Below are 24,132 nucleotides of genomic sequence, written 5' to 3' on the forward strand. Positions count from 1 at the left end.
TTAGCAATTTTGTTATGATTATTCCCCCCCAGGAAGTTTGGTAATATTGCATTAGTTCAGTTGTATGTTAGAGTAGAGATCCTTTTTAAAGCTATACTCCAGATATGAGTTATTTTACATACATACATAAGTCCAGCTTGGGCATATGCCAAACCTGATTGGCCTACAGGGATCCTGTAAAGCACGGTCGTAGCCGGAGCTACTACAATGCTGGCCGCCATCTTCTGGGTCCAGACGCTATGAAACCACAGGGAGTCACTCACTCAGCACAGTGGTCATTCAAAGAATGCCTAGTATTTGTTTTTATCAATGAACACAAGGCGTCTTCTGATTGGACAAGAGCTGGATTGTGACGTTGCATTTAGAAGCACCTATTTTAGGGAGATGAGACGTTGCTATAACCAATGTAGATAGTTTTTTTTTAATTTAGTTCAGGTATTTATATAGCGCTGACAATTTACAGAGCACTTTCACATCAGTCCCTGCCCTCAAGGAGCTTACAATCTAAGCTCCCTATCATATATACAGGGGCCAATTTAGAGAGGAGCCAATTATCCTACCAGCATGTCTTTGGAGTGTGGGAATAAGATGGATTACTCGGAGGAAACCCACGCAAGCACAGGGAGAACATGCAAACTCCTTGCAGATAGTGTCCTGAACGGGATTCGAACCAGGAACCCCCACTACAGGAACCTCGACACCACTGTGCTGCCCATAGTCTAATAAGGGTCCGTTGTATGCAATTGGCTGACCTCAGACATTATAGATCCATCTCTCTTCTGATAGCTCTGAAAGTACCAGTTTTTATGTAAATAAAAGATATTACAAGACTCGATAAGCTGCATCAGGCTGAAGAATACGATATTTCCAAAGTGACAGATCGTCTTTTAAAACCACTGTAACATTTCTGTGACTACATTAGCAGAAGTCTATAGGGACAAGCCCCACAGATGGTGCATGTTTTTTGAGCCCCGCTCTGACCTAGGCCGCAGAGCCGTTCAGCAGTTGGGCGATTTTGGGAACACTGGTGCAAAGAAATCTGGTGCCATTTATACTTAATGTGCTCTGTGAGCTTGCAAGCCTCTTAGAAGTGTTTAAGCACTAAGGAGCTTTTAAGGCTGCATCACAGCAGAATCTGCAGCTTCCCCTGACAGTGTATCAGAACATCCTCATCTGCATCCAGTTGGAGTAACCCTTCATCAGCCAGCCGGCACGAGTCTGATTACATATCCCTGTAATTTCACAGTAGTTCCTCAGGTGCATCCTGGTCCATGATTGTAAGCAGAATGGCAGACGATGACAATATATATCATTGTGTATTTACAGATGTGTCATAATGAGCCTTTCCAGGTACAAAATACTCCTTTTATATTTCTCTCTACCTTCCGATTTAAAAACATCTGGACTGAAAGCTTAATTCTATAGAAATAACTGTATAGTAACTACTTTAAGGCCTCATTCACATGAACGTGTACCAGCCGTACAGTATGCACATCTGTGCAGAAGCCTGCTCCCGGGAGGGACCTGTGCATCTCTATGAGAGGATATGGCTGCATGCCAACACAAACTTGCATGTTGGAACAGGCACAGATGCACGCATTAGGACGCAGACGGTCTGCGTCCAAGGGCGTGCACCCGTGTCTGTACCCAATCAGGTGTCTCATTTTCAAATCTTACCTGAGCAAACTAAAAAGAGATGCTGGATGGGTGCAATGGGCAGCTGCTCCAGATTTTTTTTTGCTCCAGTTTTGATAAATTCCCCCCACAATTTTTATATTTAGCTTGTCTGTAAAGGAACAAAGAACATTTTATTAGGGCTGGTAATGATTAAAATTTTCGTGTTCGATTAATCGAATTTTTTTTAATCGATTAATTTTGATTAATTATAACGCACATACAGATCCAACTACATTGGCCTATACACATACAGCACAGCAATGAAGTAATAAAATTAACTAGGATCACACTAATCCAGCACGTTATTAATCTCACATGCCCCACTCAATATGGCCACCGCTTGAGTGGGGCAACTCAGAATAATAACGTGCTGGATTAGTGTGATCCTAGTTCATTTTATTACTTCATTGCTGTGCTGTATGTGTATAGGCCAATGCCTTGGCTGGCGCTCGTGCAGAAAGTTTCAAAAAAATTTTAATCGATCAAAAAGATTAACGATTAATCGAGAAATTAATCGTTAATTTGCACAGCCCTACATTTTATGAATAACAGGACTGCGTAGATGGAATTTACTCCACATTTGTTTTAATGTCTTCACAAGATTTCAGTGCTGCGGTGCATTCGTGCAGTTGTTGAGGATCACAATCTGCTTGAAGCGGGCAGCTGCTGCCTAGGTTTTGCCTAGCCCTTCGCATTACCCTAACCCATGTGATTCCAGTTGTGGAAAGCAGAATGCAAAACTAGAGGTATCTTTATTATCTTCTTTGTTTCCAGTCCTGTTCTAGAGAAATGTGCATTTCAGCATAGAAATCAATAATTGTACATTGCATTAGATGGGTATGTAGAACGTTCCTTCCTTGTTATCGGTTCTCGTCTGCAGTTACAGTGCAGATGCTGACAGCGAAGGTGAGCAATGCCGTGTTTGCATTACCACGCTTGAAAAGTCTTTCGAGCAGCATGTGTGCTGTATTTTTATTCAAACCTCATCTGCCAGGGAGATAAATGGACCCGCGCTGAAAATGAATGCAAAATGCAACATTTCATTATTTTAACACAGGCTGTATCCTCTCTTCCTGGAAATAGGATTTATTATTTGCGAAGACTCCAAACTGTTATAACAAACTCACTAGAAGATTAAATACTCCCTAAACCTTCAATAAGTACCCCTGGGGTACAGGCACTGCTGGATGAAAAGCAGTACATTAAAGAATGGTTTCATAATGCTATGAAATTGGAAGAACTTTTCCTGGGTTGAAGAGTCTGAGGAGACACATTTTACAGTCGACAGGCCTGCTGAATTAATTTCAAAGTGCCAAATGAGTACAGACAACTGCGCTCTCTATCCAAAAAATAAAAAGCAGGCAAGCTATATGGAATACGTTTCCTGGTAAGTGTGTCATGATATGAATTGTTATCAAGGCACCGCTGGACTTCTCTCTCCTAATTTTCTTCCTCTCCTGCTTTCTTTTTTGCTTCTTCCTTTTAATTTTTTGTAGTCTTAATTACTCTGGCATGCAGAAAGGGATGTTTGGCGATGATGTAACAAATAACCCAACTAGGGGCTTTCTTAGGGAAGTGTTATAAAGAGTTTTGCCTTTGTATTCTGTGACCACAAAACTATCAGTTTTGTTTTAAAAGCTTTCATCTCGCTAAAAACATGTCCATTATTTCTAATGGCAGAAGTCTTTTAGTAGCTTTTGCCTCTGTTTGTAAAACTAGAAGGGATGCTTATGGACAAAATAGCCGATCTCCAAACCTCATGGCCAAAACAATTAGTTGTCTGCGCCTGCCCTGCTTGGAGGCAGTAGTAGTCATGTATCTCTGCCCTCCTCTACCATTGCATCATTAGATTGAAGCATGGGAAGTTCAGGTCTTTTTGGTTTAGGCCAGGTTCACACCATTTCCTGGACCAGATCTGGAACACAGTGCATTGTGTTTTGCTGTGATTTTTACCACTGATTTTTTTTTTAAGCTTAAAATGGGCTTACAGGTGTGTTCCAGTGCTTTTGCATGGGTTTGTATGCGTTTTTAAAGCGTTTCCATGCGTTCCAGTGCATTCCAGACCAGAGAAAATGAGAGCAGCATTATTTTTCGGGTCTGGACAGGAATCGACTGCGCTGGTGTGAACAGAGGCCAGAAATACTATAGGGATACATTGAGATGCTTTTTTGGTCTGTGGACAATCTGTTCCGGTCTGGACATGGTATGAACAAGCCCCAATAGGAGCAAAATTTACATATTATGGACAAAAGTTTATGGACACCTGACCGTATGATCTTGTTGGACATTGCTTTCCAAAAATATGGGCATTAATATGGAGTTGGCCTTCCCCTTTCAGGTATAGTGGCCTCAAGTCTTCTGGGAAGGCTTTCTGCAAAGTTTTGGAGAATGTGTGTGGGAATCTGTGCTCATTCAGTCCAAAGAGCTTTTATGAGGTCCGGTACTGATGTTGGATGAGAAGACCTGGCTTGCAGTCGGCATTCTAATTCATCCCAAAGGTGTTCAGTAGGGTTGTGTGGGCCATTGGAGTTCCTTCACGCTAAACTCCTAAAATCATGCCTTAATGGAGCTGGCTTGGTACACAGGGGCACAGCCATGGGACGGAAAAGGGCCTTCCCCAAACTGTTGTCATAATATTAGAAGCACACCATTGTCTTAAATATATTTGTGTGCTGTAACCCCAGTCAGACCTCAATCATTTTGGAGGGGTGTTGACACACATGACCATATTGTGTATAGTCCAGTGAGTTATTCCGTCTCAGATATTACATGCTGGTGGCCACTCACTGGTCCTAAATTTGGTTTTAACCACTTCCAGGCTGCAATACGTCTATAGACGGCAGCCCGCAGAAGTGGTTAAAACAAGAACACGGCTGCCGCCTTATCGTTTGTATCAAGCCGGGGCTGTCCTCGTGTGGCGCCCAGGACTGGCTGTGCGGGTCTCCCCACAAAGATTGGAGAGAGAGTCAGCGGCTTCTATCCGCTGATCTCTCCTCCGATTACTGGACCCGGAATTAATGTGTATTACATCACTTCCGGTGTCACTGTGTACATTTTCTGGCTCTTAGAGCCAGAAGAAGAAGCTGGAGAAGCAGTTCTCTCAGCTTCTTTGGGGGTCCCTTAGTGACATTAGAGGTCTGAAAGACCCCTGATGCCTCCATAAAGAGGACCTGTCACACCCTATCTGCTATTACATAGGGTGCTTGTTAGCCCCCTATGTGATAGCAATAGGGTTAGTGTACAAAAAAAAGTGTTTAAAAACATTGAAGTAACATATAAGAAAAGTCCCCCGCCCCCCAAGTGCATGCACATACACACACAAACATGCGCCGGTGTGCCTACGTGCAAAAACGACAATTGCGCTACACATGTTACATATGGCGGCGAGCTTCGGAGTGAGAGCAATAATTCTAGACCCACCAATCACTGTTGGCACTAAACTGATGAGCGGCAAAAGCATTTAAAATGTCACCTATGGGAAATTTTGGGTATTGAAGTTTTTTGCGGCTTCACAGGCGACACAATTTTAAGGCTTGACATGTTTGGTATCTTTTTACCTGACGTGACCCCGTCTTTTATATTTTACCAAAACATTTAGTATTAGATTCTGTTTCTGTGCACTAAATTTTAATTGTAGTTTATTTTATTCTAAAAATATTGGTTTGATAAACATTTGTGCAAAAACCGTGCAACATAAAAACATTGCAACTAGCATTTTTTTATTCTACAGGGCCTCTGCTTTAAGAACATATATTATTGTTTGGGGGGTCTGGAGCTGTTTTTCTAGCCAAAAATGTATATTTTATCATGTATGCAAATAGTAAGAAATTGCTTTGGACAGCAAGTGGTTAATTCTTCCACATGCATACAAAGCAGGGGAACCTCATCAATGGTATGTTTTTTGGTGGTTAGAAGAAGAAGAAAACAGCTGACCATTTGTTTTTTAAGTCACGTTAGGGTTGTGATCAGTGGTCTGTTTAAATGCAAATATTTCCTAGCGGAGTCCTTCTTTAACAAGCCACATTCTTGATGCTCGGGAGTGATAGCGCTGGGGATTTGTTTCACGAAAGACCACGCAGTCCATTATTTTATTATGTATCAAACGCCTAGTGATTTGCTGGAGGTCACTAAGGTCACTTGGTCTTGGACGGGACTCCCTTGGCTGCTACATACATTGTAATTACTGGCAGGCCATGGGAGAATAAAAATAGCAGCTCTGAAGCCGAGGATTATACAGATTCAGCAGCTGACAGCGCTGTGGGCTTTCAATTGAGTCAAATCTAATGAGAATTGTGCCTGGTACTCTCCTGTGTTTTGGTGATAACAGGGCCGCCTGTCTGCCGCATTCAGGGAGGTGGGTTGGGGACACGGAGACGGACTCGCATCGGGGGAGTCGCAAGCTGCGGGCTAGCCACCGTCTCTTGTAATTTGTTCCCCAACCAAAGAGTGTAATTAATTGTACAAAACATGCAAAGGCGGCAGATGTGAAGGGAGGGGTAACAGCTGGGGATGATCGCTTCCGAATTACAAATGGGAATTGCTGAAGAAGTGGAACTATTTGGATTGGTTCAAGAAGTGAATGAAAGTCTTCAACCTTTGTTTCAATGGGAATTTATAGTCTCTAAAGAATTTAAACTAAAAGAGTCTAAATGAAAATGTTTCTTCTGTTTCAGACCTGGGTACATCTCTAAATATTTCAACTATATGGTATCGGTTTCTGACGCTTGAAGGTCTACACATATTAAATGAGCTCCTGACAGACAGCCAAAATTATTTTTCATACTATTTTATCAAACCTAATAATTTTTTTAGCAGCAGTTACGAACCTCCTTAAACTGCTGTTTGCCCGGTCATGCTTCTCCCTGTGCTCCAGTACTTTTAGGCCTCCTTTACACAAACGTCTGGCACGTACAGCTCCATGCTGCGTGCACGGCCGTATCTGGCAGCTCCCGGGAAGGACAGGTGCTGCGTGTGATTAGTACGCAGCCCCTGTCCTTCTCTATGGGAATACGCCGCCCTACGCTGACCCTAAGTGCAGGTGCAGGTGTTCGTACTCATACGCTGACGGGATGGATCCTGTCTGCCCCCGAGCCGTGTCATCCGCACCCGTATGGACAAGCACTTGGGGTCAGCGTAGGGCGTTGTACGGCCGCATAGTCCCATAGAGAAAGACAGGGACTGCGTACTAATCACACGCAGCACCTGTGATTCCCGGGAGCTGCTCGATACGGCCGTGCATGGAGCTGTACATGCTGGCCGTTTCTCGTGTGAATGAGGCCTTAGTCAGCATCCTGCAACAAGTATGCAGATAGGGTTGCCACTAGGGCTGCAGCTAACGATTATTTTCATAATCGATTAGTTAGCCGATTATTAAGTTCGATTAATCGATAAAAAAGATTAAAAAAAAAAAAAGGCTCCAGTGATGGACTACTAGTTTCTATTGAGATTGTAGTCCATCACGGGAGCAAGCTTGGCGCAAGATGTCGCTGCTCACAACAGAACAACAATACAGATGTCACCAGTACCAAGATCCCATGTTACTGCAAACCCATTTTATTGATAGTTGTCATTCAAACGGCAAGCACTTTCTGGGCTGGGCCGGGGTCCCCTTCATCAGGCTCAGAAATTACATTCTATTATGTCCATATAAAAGATGTGGCATTTTTATGTAATGTCATTTCTGAGCCTGATGAAGGGGACCCTGCCCAGCCCAGAAAGCGCTTGTCGTTTGAATGACAACTATCAATAAAATGGATTTGCAGTAACATGGGATCTTGGTGCTGGTGACATCTGTTTTGGAGTTCAGATATGTACTATTGCACATAAAAGATGCTCCCACAAAAGATGTCACAGGTTACTTTTGGCATTTTTTATGGGGGCACATTTTATGGTCTATACAAGCCCCCCAAGGGGGGGGAAACAGGGGAGGGAGAGTCGAGGGACAGGAAACAGCGCCACCCGGCGTCCGCCGCAAGATATGCTAGTATACTATGCGGCATTGTACCGTTTGAATGATGTGCCCGGGTGGGATGTGGGCACAGACCCGGGCACATGATTGCAAACCCGTACTGCCCGGGTGAAACCCGTACGGGTGGCAACCCTATATGCAGACCAGGAGGTCTTGACTATCCTGCTGCTTTAATATGCTTAGTCCAGTGATCAGACTTGCCTCTGCAACCATCCCAGCATACCTTGGAACTTGAGAAACAGATATACATGCATACACACACACACACATATATATGTATGTGTGTGTGTATGCATGTATGCACACACACACACTTTGGTCAGCGCTATGTAATACACAACACAACATATAGAGTGTAGGGGTCAGGTCTTTGTAACATACACAGCACATAAAGTATTGCAGTCAGGACAATGCAATGTACAACGTAGTGTTCAGAGTACAAACGATAAGCAGTACGTATCATAGGGTCCTTGACACGCCATCTACCAGTCAGTCACCAATGTCTCCCAAAACAGTTACCTTTAAGGTATGCTAACTATCTATGTTGCCAGTGTCCTTATATTTGCTCTCATCTGAACTTTCAAGCTCTCAAATGGCTGCTGTCATAGCTGATCACATGGGCAGCACCTTGACCAATACAATCCAAATGGAGGCCAAGATGGCACCTTACTTGGCTGTAAGAGATAGGAGGTTGACGTTCCCCTTTAATATCTCTGCTGCTGATACTAATTGGTGCTTTTATAAATGTGTCTTTGCAGTGACTTCATATCTCATTGCACCCACTCAACAAGATGAAACTCTGTGAGCTGCGGCCAACTGCAAATCCGGCTCCTTATGTTTTCCATGCAAATAGATCCTTTTCTGGGGGTGGATTTATTTATTTTGGTTAATACGTATGGGAAATATCTGAAGACTCTGCATAATCCATCTGCTTCCAGCTTAAGCATACAGCTGTTTCAGAAAGACTAGACAAACTGCAGTGTGCTTGGCCTTAGAATATAGTGGTCATGGTCAAGTAGAAAAGCAGGATAATGCTTTTAAGAGGACCTGTATTCAAATGTTAAAACCTAACTGGAGCCATTTTTTTTAGAGCTCTACAGGGGAAGGTCTAAAACCTTTCTTTTTATGTGTGTTGCACAATCATACTTTTGCACTGTGTGGCCTGCACACATTTTACAACATCCTCTGCCTCTAATTTGTGTTCCAAAGGTTAAGCTGAGTCTGTAAGACAAAAAAATCAAACAAAGATGAATTGCATTGCTTAGTTTAGGAAAGTCTAAAGAGAAGTGAGAAACTTGGTTCCCTTTTTCTAACAGCAGTTTGACTCTTGAGTTCATGAAAGGCTTTTTTTTTTCCCTGCAACATTTTCTGTTGCGTTGGCTGAGCTGAATGGCTCACTTTGTCTCAGCTCACATTTGCGTGTATGTTAATGCGTGCCAAAGCGTGCAAGGTAAAAATGTGTGACACGATTGCACTGCCTTTGCTTGTTAATGGCACCTGAAACGTGGCCGGCAAAACACCAAATGCATGGTCAAAAACGAGTGAAGCTTCCAGCTCAAATTGCTGCATGAGCTTTTTTGGTGAACGTAGGGCAGCACATTGAAATGATGGGCTGACCAATGCGGCAAAATGCACAAGGTCACATGCTTTGCAAGTGTGAACAAGGGCTCAGAGCAAACATTTAAATAAAAGCCAGCCTGTAAAAGAAAGCCGTGAACGCTAACTTGTCCTTCTGCTTTGTCGCTGAAATCCACTGTGTTGAAGAGATATGCTTGCTTAAAGCCTTGGTTCTCAACTGGTGGGTCATGGTCATGACCCATAAGTGGGTCAGGACCCTGTGTTCAGTGGGTCGCCGCATGCCTTCCACTTTTCTAGGTGAGAGGCTCCTCTGCCTCCCCCTAGTGCAGCACTGTCAGTTCTCCCACCAAGCAGGCATTCAAATTATGCTGCCTGGTGCGAGATGGGATGGGGCTATTGCCATGAGGGAGCTCCATCCATACGTGCATTGCTTACAGCTCCCTCGCAGGTCTTCTAGAGGTGCTACGGTGACATCACATTCTGGCTCCAGGCATCTCTACAGGGCACGCAAGGGAACTATACAAGCAATGCTCATATAGATAGAGCTCCGTCACAGCACAGCAGCCCACACTGGACCCCCAGGGTGAGTATCCACTCCTGTTCTCGTAAGGTAGGGAAACTGGGTGTATCTTTAAAAAAATAAACTAAAATAATTTTTGGAGTGTGTATGTGTGTGAGTATGTGGTTGTGTATGTATGTCAGTGTTTTTGAGGGCCCGTTCACACTAGTACAGTGCGTTAATTGCATAGTACTGTTCGATTAACGCACTGTACCATGCAATCACACCTACCATGCATTCTGGTGTGGGAGATGTGTTGCGTTGCCATTCATTTGAATGGTACCCCAAACGCACCTCCCACCCACAGTTCGTACGCGAGCACTGGAAAGCGCGGTACCCTAATGACGTGTGTTCCTTTGCAGTGTGGGCAGCTTGGGTCGCGACTTAATGAACAAGGACAAATGTGGGTCCTGAGGTTACACAGATTCAGAACCACTGATCTAAAGTATCCAACACATTTCTGGGTTGTTGGATGCTTGCTGCATCCTTTGGTTCCTCCCGGCCCCGCTGTGTACTGTAGAGAAGTAACTGGCATATAATTTAGCACATTCTGTACAGTTTACAAATTCCAAACTCTGCAGATGATGCAATGGCAGCTGAATGGTTGGCTCAACCAGGCACAAATTGCATAATAGAAGACGTCTCCAGCACACCATAGAGAGTCAAGAGAGTGTTGGTTATTTTTGTCACAGGTACAGAGATATGAAGTTTCAGGGCCTTAAGATTACCCCAGGTGTGACCTTATCTTTGGAGCAGTCCTCTACAGTCCCTCCTATCCAGTTGTCCAGCAACTATCATCTTTTTGTGAGTTCAGGGCATCAAAGACCAGCCTCCTGGGGAAAGGTATCATCAAGTCACCTTAGACACTCAGACGAATGCTGCAGAGAAGATGAATGCCTCTTCATTAAGTAGGGGAAAGCAGAGTGAGCTGATCTGCTGACTCACTGCTGGGACACTGAGCTGAGCCACTGCTTGAAAGAGAAGCTGAGCTGCTTAGACACTACTTGGAGCGACTTGGCTGTTGAGTTACTGCTGGAAGGAGGAGCATGGTGAGTTGAGCTGCCAAGTCACTGCTTGGAAGTAATCTGAGCTGCTGAGTCAGATAATAAAGGGATTTGGGTGAGCTGAGCTGCTGTGAGACCCTGAAAGTAAAAGTGCTTCTGTTGTAAAATTTGAGAATGAATGGCTCCACAGTGCGTGCAGCTGCAGAGGTCAGAGAGGGCATATTTTAAGGTTAATTTATTGCTTCTTGAGAATACAGTACGCAATAACTTGAATTTCTGCAGCCTGGCCACAGGTTCTCTTTAAGCCAAGACAGATAGATATTCTTTCAGATTATCATAAACAAGGCCTAGTATAATTGGTTGAGCCCATGCATATCCCCAGAGAGTAAAGCGGTTTGCCGGGCACCCCACTGACGTGAAGATTAGTACCAACCAAAAGCTTAGGGAGAATGTTTAATTAACATGTGCGGGAGTCATAGGCTCACATGAGCTGACCTGTATGATTAGTAACAAAAGCTCAACAGCTCTGATATCTGCCAGGCACCACTGATCTTTGCCGGGATAAATTTAAAAGGATTAGGGTGGTTAATCTTGACAGCAGGTTGCAACATTCTTCTGGGATGTATAAAGCGGTAACAATCTGGCAGAGGAAACAATCAAACTCAGCAGGGCCGTCCTCCTGATGCATCCATATCTTCTGCTGCTGTCCCTCATTACTGTACAGAGATACTGCCTTTGTTTTCCATACGTCTGCCAATTTAAAAGTGTAATAGAATTATTAAGGTAAACAATCTACAGCTGTGTGCAAAAGTACACCTTCTTTGAATTGTATGCTTTTACATATGGGGACATAAAAAAATAATCATTGCACACGACTATAAATAGGATCTAGATAGGCTATAGAAGCTGATCTCAAGAAATTAGGCTTTCCCTGTATGGTAGGCACCATGATGTTTCCAAATGGTATCTGTATGTATACATTCTCTCATTGTTGGAAAAAAGCTACACCTATTATGGTTTGGTAGAAATGCCATTGTGACATCGCTTGGTGTCTGGTAGAGCACTGTCATTTGGTGGGGATGTGCTTAAATTAAAATACTAACTTTCAAAAAGTAATTTTTTTCACAGTGAAAGGTGCCGGGGTGTGGTTTCACAGAAAAGAGGATGATTAGTATAGCTACAGGTATCATTGGGGCATCTTATTGCCCCTTATTGCTTGGGTTGGGAATGCTCATTTAAAGTTTTGGGCAATGTACAGGTTCCCCTTAAATGAACATAGCCCCAGGGGCTGTTATCTGCATCTTTGGTTCACTTCTTTACTGCCACAGATGTAAGGCCTGGTTCATATGTGAGTGTTCCGAGAACGCGGGATTGGCGCACGTTTGCAGAATTGCGGAACGCAATTACAGTGCCATAAATTTCTAACGGCACCCCAAACAAGGCCCGCAAATCGAGCGATTTTCCACGCGTGCAAACGCGGCAGAAAAAAACGTGCACATGGCTTGGGAATGCGTAGCAGGTGAGCTCCATACCCTTTAAGTCTGCTGCATTCACTTATACCATAAGCTCATGGTAGCTGCAGCAACCAGGAACCCATAGGACATGGTCCCCCCGAAGCAATTCATGAATAGCTGACAAGTTGACGATCACAGCCATGTATCGGATTCCCCTTGTCTGCCCTCCTGCTGTACTGCTCTCCCCCAATTCAGTCAAAAAAAGAATTTGTGAGATCAGTTACTGATCATCAATAAAAAAAAATAGAGCTTGCAAACGGCATCCTGAAGCTGTTCACTAGGGTTGAAGTCGGGGATCTTTACAGGCCTGGAGTTCCTCCACACCAAACTCGTCAAACCATGTTTCTCTTCCGTTCATTGAAGGACACAGGAAACAGATCTAGGATCATGTACCGTAGGTTGGCCTTGAGTACGGTTACGGGCCAGGTTTCGGCCTTGACTGTTCTTTTTCAGAAGCCTTTGGCTTCTAATGCCTTGGTTCGCACCTTTATCCAGGGGGTTACCCCTATCGTTCTGGCCCTTAACCGTACTCAAGGCCAACCTACGGTACATGATCCTAGATCTGTTTCCTGTGTCCTTCAATGAACGGAGAGAAAAGGATTTTACGGCGGGTACAAAGATCCTATTTTTTATGGAGCTGGCTTTATGCACAGGGGCACAGGAAAGGGCCTTCCCCAAACTGTTGCTGTAAGGTAGGAAACACATAATTGTCTTAAAGGAAAACTCCAGTCTGAAAAAAAAACCCATTTAAAAATGAATAGCACATTAAAAGATACTGCAAGTAATAAAAAAAAAAACAGCTTTTTCTGCAATATTTTCCTTCAATCCAGAGATTTCTCCACAGAATTTTTCCATACTAGATTTCCTCAGTCATATGCCCAGCATCATTCAACCCAACAATTGGCCCAGGTCTTCGTGAACCTGCCTTTGACTGGATAGTAAAAAGAGATGTGAGAAGCACAGCGATGAGACGCATGCCAAAATCTTGAGAATGAAAGCTGTTATAGCTGCAATGGAGGGGCAACTCCATATTTTGTGATGGGTTAGCCAATAATCTCATATAGGTGTGATGACTGGGTATCCACAAACATTTTGGCCATGTAGTCTATTATTAGCTTTGCATCCGGAAAATTGTGGGCTCTGAGCTTGATCACCAGCTTTCTCCTCCATTTTCTTAATGCTAACCATGGAAATGGACTAGAAGTGCTGGAGAGATCGGATTAGACAGACTGATGGAAGCGAAACCTTCATGATAGATATATAGCCATTGCTATATTGACAGTGCATACTACAGGATGGAGATTCTGATCCTTGGTTTACCACTTGACAATTCAGTCACTTGGACCGAGCATAAGCATATTAGGTGTCCCACGTCATGTTTCTTTCAGGTCAGTAACTCAGTAATATTGATGGATGAATATAATAGCCCCGGCACATGCCACTTTAAAAACAATTTAGCAATGGTGGAACCCTTACAGGTGCTTTGACTTGAAGGAGGGACACACCCTACCTGATCTCCTTGTAGAGAGGAAACCATCTGGTTTAGATAGTTATAACGAAACTGTTGAGAAATATGCAGGAAATATGGGTGCACCCTGTATATTTAATAGGTGTTTAAAAAGTAAAAATAATAATGCAATACAACAAATTAAAATGCCATACAAAGGTTTATAGACTTATACACCTAAAACCATTACTTTTTTAAGTTTGTACAGATAGAGCTCCCCTGCCTATTGTTTGTTATTGCTATGCTATTGCTACACCAGTTTGTACTGGTCGCTGACACATTTGAAGTATTGTATCATCCGTATAACCCACCCTGTTACTTTGTGCAGCACCACAGGAGATGAAGGCGCTATAGAAATCAGTAGTACCAGAAACCATTATCCCTTTCCTTTAATTTGTCTGTGCGGGAATGCAGTTGGGCCACACACTCCATCCGCCAGTATCATTATAGTCCATATTGCTACTTCATTCAATCCCCGTTAAGCCTTTCTTCTGCGATTCAAGTGAAATTATTTATTTTTCTAGCCTCAGAGTACAGAGCGCAGGTTGTGTATGCTGCCAGCACACCCCAGTGATAGGATGCCTTTTAAGCATCCATACACATAATGGTCACTGTTTCCTTTGTGTCTGCTTCCATTGAAGATGAAGCTGTGTATATTATTGGCTAATAGGGAGCCCCAGGTAGAATTTTCCACAGTTTAACCTTTGCATGGTTAGCGACTGCTGAAAACCAGGCACAGATGGGCAGAATGGTTTTAAGGAAACCTGTCACGAGAGACACATGGATTTACTGACCTCCTTCTGAAAAGAAGCAGCCAGGGAAGTCTGCATTTTGTCAGAATGCCTGACCTGCACACTTGTTCTGGATCAGTGGAACAAAGCAAAGAAAAGTAAGAGTTGACAGGGCAGCCAGACAGCAGGCATTTTCAGAAGTAGCAGTTAACAGTGGCGGTCCACATATTTCGAGGCAGATTTGGGTTTTCTGTTGTGTGAACAATGGTTAGCTTATAAGGCCGCAGACTATGGCTTATTCCCACTTCCTGAGCATTGCTTTTAGACCATTACTATGATGAGAGGTCCCACTAGCCAGTAATGAAGCTCAGGGGATGGGATGGGGGTGTGCCATAGTCAGCAGTAATGTCTGTCCAAATGAGAAACCCATATTTAGGGGTTCCCAGAATGCTCCTAGAAGATAAGTGGCATGAAGACACCTATAGGTGCTAAAGCCAACTGTTTTCTTTAGGGTAACCCCTAGACAGAATATGAAGCAATGTCTGCTTGACGTGGACATTTCCTATTAGCAGTCCAGTGGTTGGGATTCGGACTAGGGGTCTCAGCGGTGATGTTAGGAAAGCTGAACATCTTGTTTAAATGATCGGTCGATAGTTTGCTGCACCACTTTTCTGGCTTTAAAAAGTCCTGCACAAAATTGAAAACAAAAAAACCTGTCACCAGTTTTAGTACCGTTAACAACACATGTGACAAGTTCAGGTAGTTAATTGCAGCATTTAAGAACCTGTCACTATGGCTGTGACAGATTAAAAAAGCGTTACCACCAATTTGTCAGATTAGAAAAACTGGAGGTAATTAGGACCAAATTTGAGCTGGCGTACAGCGGGGCGAAAGTGCTCAAAGTGGGGCATGTATGTGCTGGGAAGCTGTCATGAATCTGATAGCATCCCAGGGAGGGTTCATTGGTTGCTAGGACACTGCCGGCTTCCTGTGTCCTAGCAAATATTGATGCATCTCTGGCCCCATTCAGCTGCCGGCCTGGAAATTCCCAAGAGGCTTGGGATGCTGTCTTACACAATTTCCCAGATTGGGCTATGGCTGTTTTGGAATCTCTCAGCTGGCAGCTGAATGGGCTTGGGGTGATTCATTGGTTGCTAGGGCAGCCTCCTAGCAACAAATAATGCTGATAGTGGGCAGGGTCTGATGGGAAAGCTGAGGGACCAGTTCCCCATCAGGCCCACTCCCCTGGTAACTGACAGCAGGCATTGGGCAGATTCCCTAGCCATAGGCTGTCTATTCACTATGGAATTCACCCAATGCCTGCTGTCAGTCACCAGGAGAGCAGACCTGATGAGGGTCTAGTCCGTCAGCATCCCCATCAGGCTCCTCCCACTAGTGAACCCATCCACTAAGAAGTTGGTCCTGAGAGCAGAAACTGAACTGCAGTTGCCTTTTATTATCTTTATCTTTGCGCTCCTCTGGTTCTCAAATTTGCACCTTGTGATGCCTACTCTTAGACTGGCCAAAACGCCATTTTGTTTGCAGCTTTCTATTAGCCACAGTAACCTTTGTTTCTCAGTTCCTAGTGAGTTAACGCTAAAAATTGGAGCAGAAATCAATAGAAAACGATGTTAGTGCCTGCCAAGAGGCATTTTTATCAATTTATGTGAATGTTATGCAGAATTGAAACTGATGAACAATTGAAACTCTGGGTGACATATTGGTGTGACTGAAATTTGACAGCAACACTAATGGTGGGGGTTAGGCAGGACTTGCGTCCACTCCCCATGGCTCAGACCGCTCTTGCGTCCACTCCCCATGGCTCAGACCGCTCTTGCGTCCACTCCCCATGGCTCAGACCGCTCTTGCGTCCACTCCCCATGGCTCAGACTGCTCTTGCGTCCACTCCCCATGGCTCAGACCGCTCTTGCGTCTACTCCTCTTGTTGCAATGTCCTGTTGAAAGGCTTCAGGACCCTTGGAGATCCCTGAACGAGTTTAGTGACCAGTGATCAGAAGTTCCTCTTGGTACTCCCCATGGCTCAGATCGGTCTTGTGTCCACTCCACACGGCTCAGTTCGCTCTTGCGTCCACTCTCCATGGCTCAGACCGCTCTTGCGTCCACTCTCCATGGCTCAGACCGCTCTTGCGTCCACTCCCCATGGCTCAGACCGCTCTTGCGTCCACTCCCCATGGCTCAGACCGCTCTTGCGTCCACTCCCCTGGCTCAGAACGCTCTTGCGTCCACTCCCCATGGCTCAGACCGCTCTTGTGTCTACTCCTCTTGTCGCGATGTCCTGTTGAAAGGCTTCAGGACCCTGGGAGATCCCTGAAGGAGTTTAGTGAGGACCCTTTGATGGACACTTGTCCAGTGGCCAGCACCTATATCACAAGGAAGTGATGTAGGCACCACAGACAAGAAGAAAAAAGACTTGTGATCTGGTCTGTCTCATGACTTGAATTTTGGGTAAGTAATCCGAGTTTTAGGTAGATTTAAATAAAAGATATAGAGAGCGATAATAAACAAAGGGTGGGAAAGGTTTTTTTTTTTTCTTTCTGGATAAGAGCTTTTACATTTTAAAATGACTGACAGATTCAATTGACATCACCATTCTGATCAAATGGAGCCATTTAATTCGATCAGGTTGATCGTGGTGTGGGGCATTACAGTATAGCAAAAGCATCTAGGCTGTATCAAAGCCTTGTGACTGAACAGAAACCATCGTTGGTTTACCTTCTAAGACTGTGAAATGGAACAAATCACATGTTTACTCTAGACACCGCAGCTTACATCATCTTGCCTGGAGTTCGGTTATGAGACTCAGAATGTAACACACCATGATAAATCGGGAGGCTATTGCAAGGTTTGTGTTACTGTGCTATAAAAGCAGGTCTCTAGATTGACAGTCCTTGGTGTATTATGAAAGATGACTGTCTTGTATCTCTACGAATTGCACCAGTTATAGCCATTTACTGTGAAAAACCATGAAACCCAATTCTCCCACCTGCTTCTGACTGAAAATTTGTAGACTTTCGACTGGCCCTGCTCAACAGCCTGCCTGTAAACAAGTTATGGACTGAGACAGCCTTGCAACTTCTGTGCTTCCAGATTTTCTGAATAAATCACCCACCAATTTTCCAAGGCATTTATAAAGCAGTGATCTTTAAGCAATCTAGAAGAATGGTGATATGGTCCTAATAAGTTGAGAATGAGTGGCAGTTTTTAGAAACCACCACTGGAACCCTAAAACCTTAAATAACAAAACCACCTGAAACTGTTGTTACATTTTTTAGGTAGATGCTGGAGGTATAAACCACCCAACAGGATCTTGTATCTCTTGGGGACGCTCTTAGTTCTTAGGCCTGTGGACCTGCTGTGTCCATTGTGAGGGGCTCCCACTCTTTCTACTTGATTTGTTATTTTATGTTATGGAGAATGTAACAGAAAGTGCTGGAACACCGACAGGTGGGGTGGCAAGGAGATTTCGCAGTTGGACTATTAACGGTTTATCTTCTCCTCACCGAAAGTCTTGGACAATCCTGCTTTGTGAGTGCCCAAACCACTGGACCCTGTTCTAGAAATGCAAGAAGCATTGAGGTGGGGTGGAGGGTTGGGACTGGAAGGCCCTGAAAGTAACTGAATTGTGAAATGGAAAAACACAGAAAGAACCTTAGTATTTTGTAAATGGGGGTGCCACAAACCAAAGGGTACAAGCTTGTCATTAGATCAATTTCTCCACACACCAAGTGGTGTCCCTAGACATCACTGGTTGCCAGGAGCTGGGCGTAACGCCGGCCAGAACATCCCAGGTTGCTAAGACCCGAGTGGGGATAGTTGTATGGCTCTGCATTGCCCTGCTCTTAGCAACCTGGTACGCTCTGGCTGGTGTCCCACCCAGCTCCTTGGCAACCAGTGATGTTACTGCTTGCCAGGAGCTGGGTAGAATGCTGGCCAGAGTGTCCAAGGTTGCAAAGAGATGTGTATGGCCCTTACACAAGCTGGGATGCTCTGGCCAGAAAGGGGAAGGCAGGCACACTCCAAATACTGTGCATCAGAGCGGCCATGCCACTCTGCCTGCCCCCCACGCGACCCAAAGAGATGCAGTTTTTCAAGGGATACTCTACATTCAGCAGACAACACAGCCAAACATTCTTTAGATACTGAAGTTCTTAAGGCCCATAGAGTTGAGATATTCGATTAGCTCTGTGTCATAGACATCTGTAGAATACGGTCAGGAGAGTCTTGTCTCTATCAGCTTCCCAGATCACTTATTTCAGTTTCTGGGGGAACAATTTGCTGCATCTCTTCCTCATTCTACATTAAAAGGACCGCTGTCACCTCATCTTCTCCTCCAAATGGAAATGAAATTGAAATGTCTTCCAATCGGAGCCCTTTAAAGAGCCCTGTAATGAAGCCCTGGCTGCCATAGATGGAAGCGCACAGAGCTGGTTAATTGCCAATCCAGAGCACTTTGTGACGCTTCCCCTCCTGTGTAATTGAGAATCTGCTACATTAAGTGACTGTGCTGGTGCCAGGCTCTTGGCAGATGGTGTCATTTTCTCCTGTCTATGCCAGATGGTTAGAGATTGATGTGGGATGAAGGAGAAACATGGATCTGACCACTTCATGCTTTTTACCTGTGTCTCTTCAACTTATTAAATTATATAGCACTATCCCCTTTTACAGCACTGTACAATGTGAGGTCGTACAGGGACAGCTGCATTGTAACATACTCACCTAGGAGATAAATGGGTTTCAGATTCTTAGCCAAAATAGATTGTGTTCTAAAAGGAGAAGATTAAGGGCCATGTCACACCAGCAGAAGAGCATCCGAGGTACAGCTGACTCCTTACCTAATCGGTGTCTCTAGAGCACTTGGCAAAGCTTTGCAGAATCTTGATTCTAGCAAGGGAGCAATTGCAATTAAGCAATGTCTTCCTGGTTGGGTTAGTGAGGGAGGAAGGTAGGCTAATTCCGGCCCGCCAGCTGTGAAGTAACTACAAAGGCTTTTAGGCCTTGTTCACACCAAGCGCAGAGCAGGTGCAGAGCAGTTGCAGACCGGATCAAAACTGCGTCCAATGTATTCCAATGGTATTTTTAGCTCCAGTTCACATCACAGCGTGCAGGTCCAGAGCAGGTAAAAAAAACTGCAGCAGGCCCTATTTTACCTGCTCTGGAACGCATGCAAACGCGTCAAAAATGCATGCAAATGCCTGTAACGCACTGAAAGCCCATGTTAAACTAAAATTAAAAAAATCCACTCTCCCCCAAAACGGGCCGGAACGCATCAAAAACGCGTCACAACCCACTGCACTGCGTGTGGAGAAACCTGAGCGGATCTGCTCTGCATTTGGTGTGAACAAGGCCTTAGGCATTGAAAGACTCTGACAGCCACAGGCATGTCTCCCAGAGGCAGATGCATGAGTTTCCTACCCCTGCCATAGGAGAAGGTAAGGGGTCTGTTAGCAAACCTTCTACTAGAGAGTTCTAGCTAGCAACAAGATTGCTAGTGTGACATGACACGAAGGAAGAACACGGGAGTCAATTTTGTCTGAAGATGCACATGACGAGCAGAATGACAGTTTTTGTAAAAGTTCAAAATTGGTTCCTGATGACCAAAGCAAATGAAATTCCAACTTGTTAGGAGAAAAAAAGTGCCTCTGTTCAGTGCGTAAATGATGAGAAAAACAATTTGGTCTATGCTTGACCACCTGTGGACAAAACCAGCAAGAGAGAATTGACAGCAATAGTTGGGAAATAGATAACATTACAGTCAAGAGAAAGTCAATTTCACACATGTGCCTTTTTGCTAAGATTGGGTTTTGTTTTGAAGGGATGAAAAGTGTTTTGTAGTACTGTGACAGGACAGTGCTGTGTCACTATGGTTATTGGTGTGTTTGGCGCCCAGGACTCTCAGCCAGACGGGCTGAGAGGGTCCAGAAAACATATAGTGTTAAAGGGAAGGAGCTTGTTTCCAGTTCTTTCCGGGTTTTCGGAAGTATAACTGGGATCTGGGTCTCTGGAGATTTGGAGATTTCTAAGAGTCTTGGGCAGGATGAAATCTCCAGTCCTACAGAGCGTGGGAGACAGTGTGTATGTGTTGCACGAGACACTGAGATGGAGAGGGCCTGTGGCACACGCAGTGTGTGGGCGAGGCCAGGAGGGTCTGTGCCACACAAGGTGTGTTTGGAAAGGTCGGGAGGACTGTCATGACACAGGGAGGTGTGAAGCTGCTGGGTCTCTGGCCATGAGCCAGCTGAGGCTCTATCCCTGAGGTGGGACATGATACCGGTGCTAAGCCAAATCTTGGAGGTTGTTGGAGATGCACCCTTTTTATATTTGTTTGCTGAAAAGAAGCAATTTAAGTTGTACTGTTTGGAAGAAAATAAAGTTTTATTTGCTGATACGGCTGGCTAAGGATCCTTAAATACCCTAAACCTGGGCTCAAAATGTCAAGTCCTAAGTTACTAGCCAGGCCTTAAAAGTTACTCCCCACCTACCCTGAACCGGACTTTACTCCGCCAAGGTCAGCAGTGTGACGCAGAGTATAAAGATCAGTAACAACGCACAGTACAGAAGTCAGTGGTGCAATACAGAATACAGAGACCAGCTGTGTGACGCGCAGTGCAGAGGTCAGCAATGTGACGCGCAGTGCAGAGGTCAGCAATGTGACGCGCAGTGCAGAGGTCAGTACACAGTAAAGAGGTCAGCGGTCAGTATGTAACGCAGTGCAGAGGTCACAAAGAAAGTACAGGGACTTACAGTTGCTTTGACCTCTTCTTCTCCTAGTGATGGTGGGGGAGCAGCGAGTTTTCCTGTACGTCCAGCCGGCTCCAGGTGCTCTCTCTCCCACGCAGCAGAAGCCGGCCGACTGCGGTTCGGCAGTCTTCCTCTCCCACCAATGGCAGCTGAGGTAGGCGGAGGAAACTGCTGTGGCCGCCGAGGAGCCCAATCGAAGAGGGCACAGACGATGGCAGTGGAGCTTCTTGTTCTCTTCTCCCCGCCGCCGCAGTCCTAAAGTCAGAGAGGTCTTAAAGAGGCCCCAGTCCACATCTTTTGGACGTTATTAATCTGAGTTGCCCCACTCAGTATACCCGTTGCTTGCAACCCCCCCCCACCGCCGCCGTAAGCATTTAATCTCTCCCCTATCGGCCGCTCTGCTGCTGCAGCAGCCAAGAGGGGAAGAGATTAAGTGCTTGCTGCAACGGGGGCCTTTTGCAAAGATATCAGAGAGGTCCGGGGGGGGGCAATTGCCACCCTGCCCCCGGGCCTAGTCCACCCCTGGGTCAGACTAATCCAGCACCTTATTAATATGAGTGCCCCACTCAATATGGCCGCGAGCGAGGGGCATACTGAGTCGGTCAACTCAGATTAATAACGTCCAAAAGATGTGGACTGGGAGGGGGGCTTCTTTAAGACTGCTCTGATCACACCGCTGAGTGATCCCTCTCTCTCCTCCCGACCGCTGCAGCTTCAGCTCCACAAAGTGGGCATTCAGAGAGGCCGCTCTGATCACACCTGTCAGCGTTCCCTCTCTCCTGGCCGCTGCAGCTTCAGAGCGGCCGGGAGGAGAGAAGAGGGATTCCAGAGAGCTAGCTCCAGCTCTGAATGGAACACTACCGCCGCGGCAAGCGTTCGCTTCTGTTCTCTCTTCTCCTTCTCGGCCGCTCTGTAGCTGCAGCAGCCGAGAAAGAGAAGAGAGAGCGGAAACGAGCGATCGCCGCGGCGGTAGTGTCCCGTCCCTGGTCACGCTGGTGGCGCACCCCATCGCTGACATTCCACTCGCCCCCCGTAAATTTTCACTCGCCAATTGCGAGGGGGCAAGTGGAAATTTTGAGGACTGCACTAAACGTTACAGTACCTAGAATTGAGTTCTGGGGAAGGGACGCAGTGCGAAAGAGGTCCACAAAGTGTTTCAAGGAGACAACTTGGGTCATGTATTTAAATATTGTTCTCCTTTCTTTAAGCAAGAAGTGCACAAATTACCCACAAGGCAACCTAGGCAGGAACCTAGTGATCAGTGGATGTCCAGGGCAGCAAGCTACAACCCTTTAGGTTCTTGTAGTAAACCAGACAAAGGCACAGTTGGTCAAAGCTGTGGACATGGCTGTCACTTTACACTTTGTGCTGGCAACAGCTGACCTATCAGACGCCGACTACCTACACTTACCACACACCTTAACCTGCCACTAATGCAGACTGTTCCTACACTCTGAGTTGCAGTTATTTACTGCAGGGAACTGCATATGAATACTGCATCTGACAATGCTGACCATTATTCTTATCTGTATGCTCATTCCGGGTCAGTGACTCAAAGTATTGAAGGAAGACTGTCAACAGAGCAGCCATATAATTAGCATTATTACAAGTCGGCAATGGCCTCATTCTTGTTTCTCTCATAACAGTCCAAGAACCTGCACATTCAAAAATAAGTTTCCTGTCCTATCCTGGCGGTGTACTTTTAATCTTATATTTTGGTTTTTCATTAAAATGGAGATATTATTCTTTAGGACCCGTACACACCAAAATTGGAAGGTAATCGTAAGTCAACAGAGGGTTCAGATGACTTGCGATTGTACCTTCCGATCCGTTGCGATCTGTTTTGCAATGGATGCTAACGCAAGGGCACTGGAAAATGAACGTGTATAAATGCGGCTAAGTCACACCGCTGCGTTACGTTGCACTGAAAAAAAAGTAGTGCATGTCCTACTTTTTTTCAACGTAATGCAATGGAACGAAGTGGTGTGAATTGGTCCCATTAATTTTTTGGGTTACCTTCTATTGGCATCTGTTGACATCTGGTGTGAATGGAGCCTTAAAGTGAATTTAAAGCCAAACGTTTTCCTCTGTGAGGCTTTTTATAGCGGTCTGTCTGTGTCTCTGCTGGGTAGATCTACCATTGTCACCAGGACTGAAAGGGATGAAAAATCCAAAATTGCGAGTTGTCACCAGGACAGGATTAGAGGGGAAATCTTCCAATGTGGACACTAAGGCATGATTTCCCTCACCTTGCAGACAGTTCCTCTTACCGTATTACATCTACAGATCAGGGGGTAAAGAGAAATCTCCCCAATGGGACTCCAGGGGCAAACTTCTAAAAGTTTGTCCCTGAATCCTACATTTTGTATTCACCTGTTTGTTACTATTGTTGTGATGATTATTTTCTTTTTTCTCTCACTAGGATCCACGAAGTAAACACAAGTTTAAAATCCACACGTATTCCAGCCCAACCTTCTGTGACCACTGTGGTTCTTTATTATATGGTCTCATTCACCAAGGGATGAAATGTGAAAGTAAGTTGTGTTTGTGTTGTGTTACTACTACCACCAGCCGCAAGGATTAAAGGGTGTCTTGTGGCAAGGGAGGATCTTCACTTTGAGACCAGAGGTAAAGGAAAAAATCTCCCAATGGGGCACAGACACCCCCCCCCTCCCCCCCAAAAAAAACATGAGTTGATTACCTGATAACTCTGTTTCCAGGAATCTTCCAGGACAGCCCTCGAGATATAGGCTCCGCCTGCCTGCAACAGGAAACACATCAACCACATTAAATAAATAGACTCCTCCTTCCATCCCAAGTCAGTAACCTCTAGGA

The 24,132-nt window shown here is 45.0% G+C and overlaps 1 protein-coding gene across 2 annotated transcripts in view; it reads left to right on the top strand.

Annotated features, from left to right (window-relative positions):
• Positions 1–24,132, top strand: part of PRKCB (protein kinase C beta) — a 222,512-nt gene that overhangs the window by 113,605 nt on the left and 84,775 nt on the right. For both annotated transcript variants that reach the window (XM_018561835.1, XM_018561827.1), the window contains exon 4: positions 23,720–23,831. In XM_018561835.1, the coding sequence (XP_018417337.1) occupies positions 23,720–23,831 (112 nt within the window). The remainder of the gene's footprint in view (positions 1–23,719; positions 23,832–24,132) is intronic.

The sequence above is a fragment of the Nanorana parkeri genome, unplaced genomic scaffold, assembly GCF_000935625.1.
Source record: "Nanorana parkeri isolate BGI_ZX_2015 unplaced genomic scaffold, ASM93562v1 scaffold19, whole genome shotgun sequence".
Lineage (NCBI taxonomy): Eukaryota > Metazoa > Chordata > Amphibia > Anura > Dicroglossidae > Nanorana > Nanorana parkeri.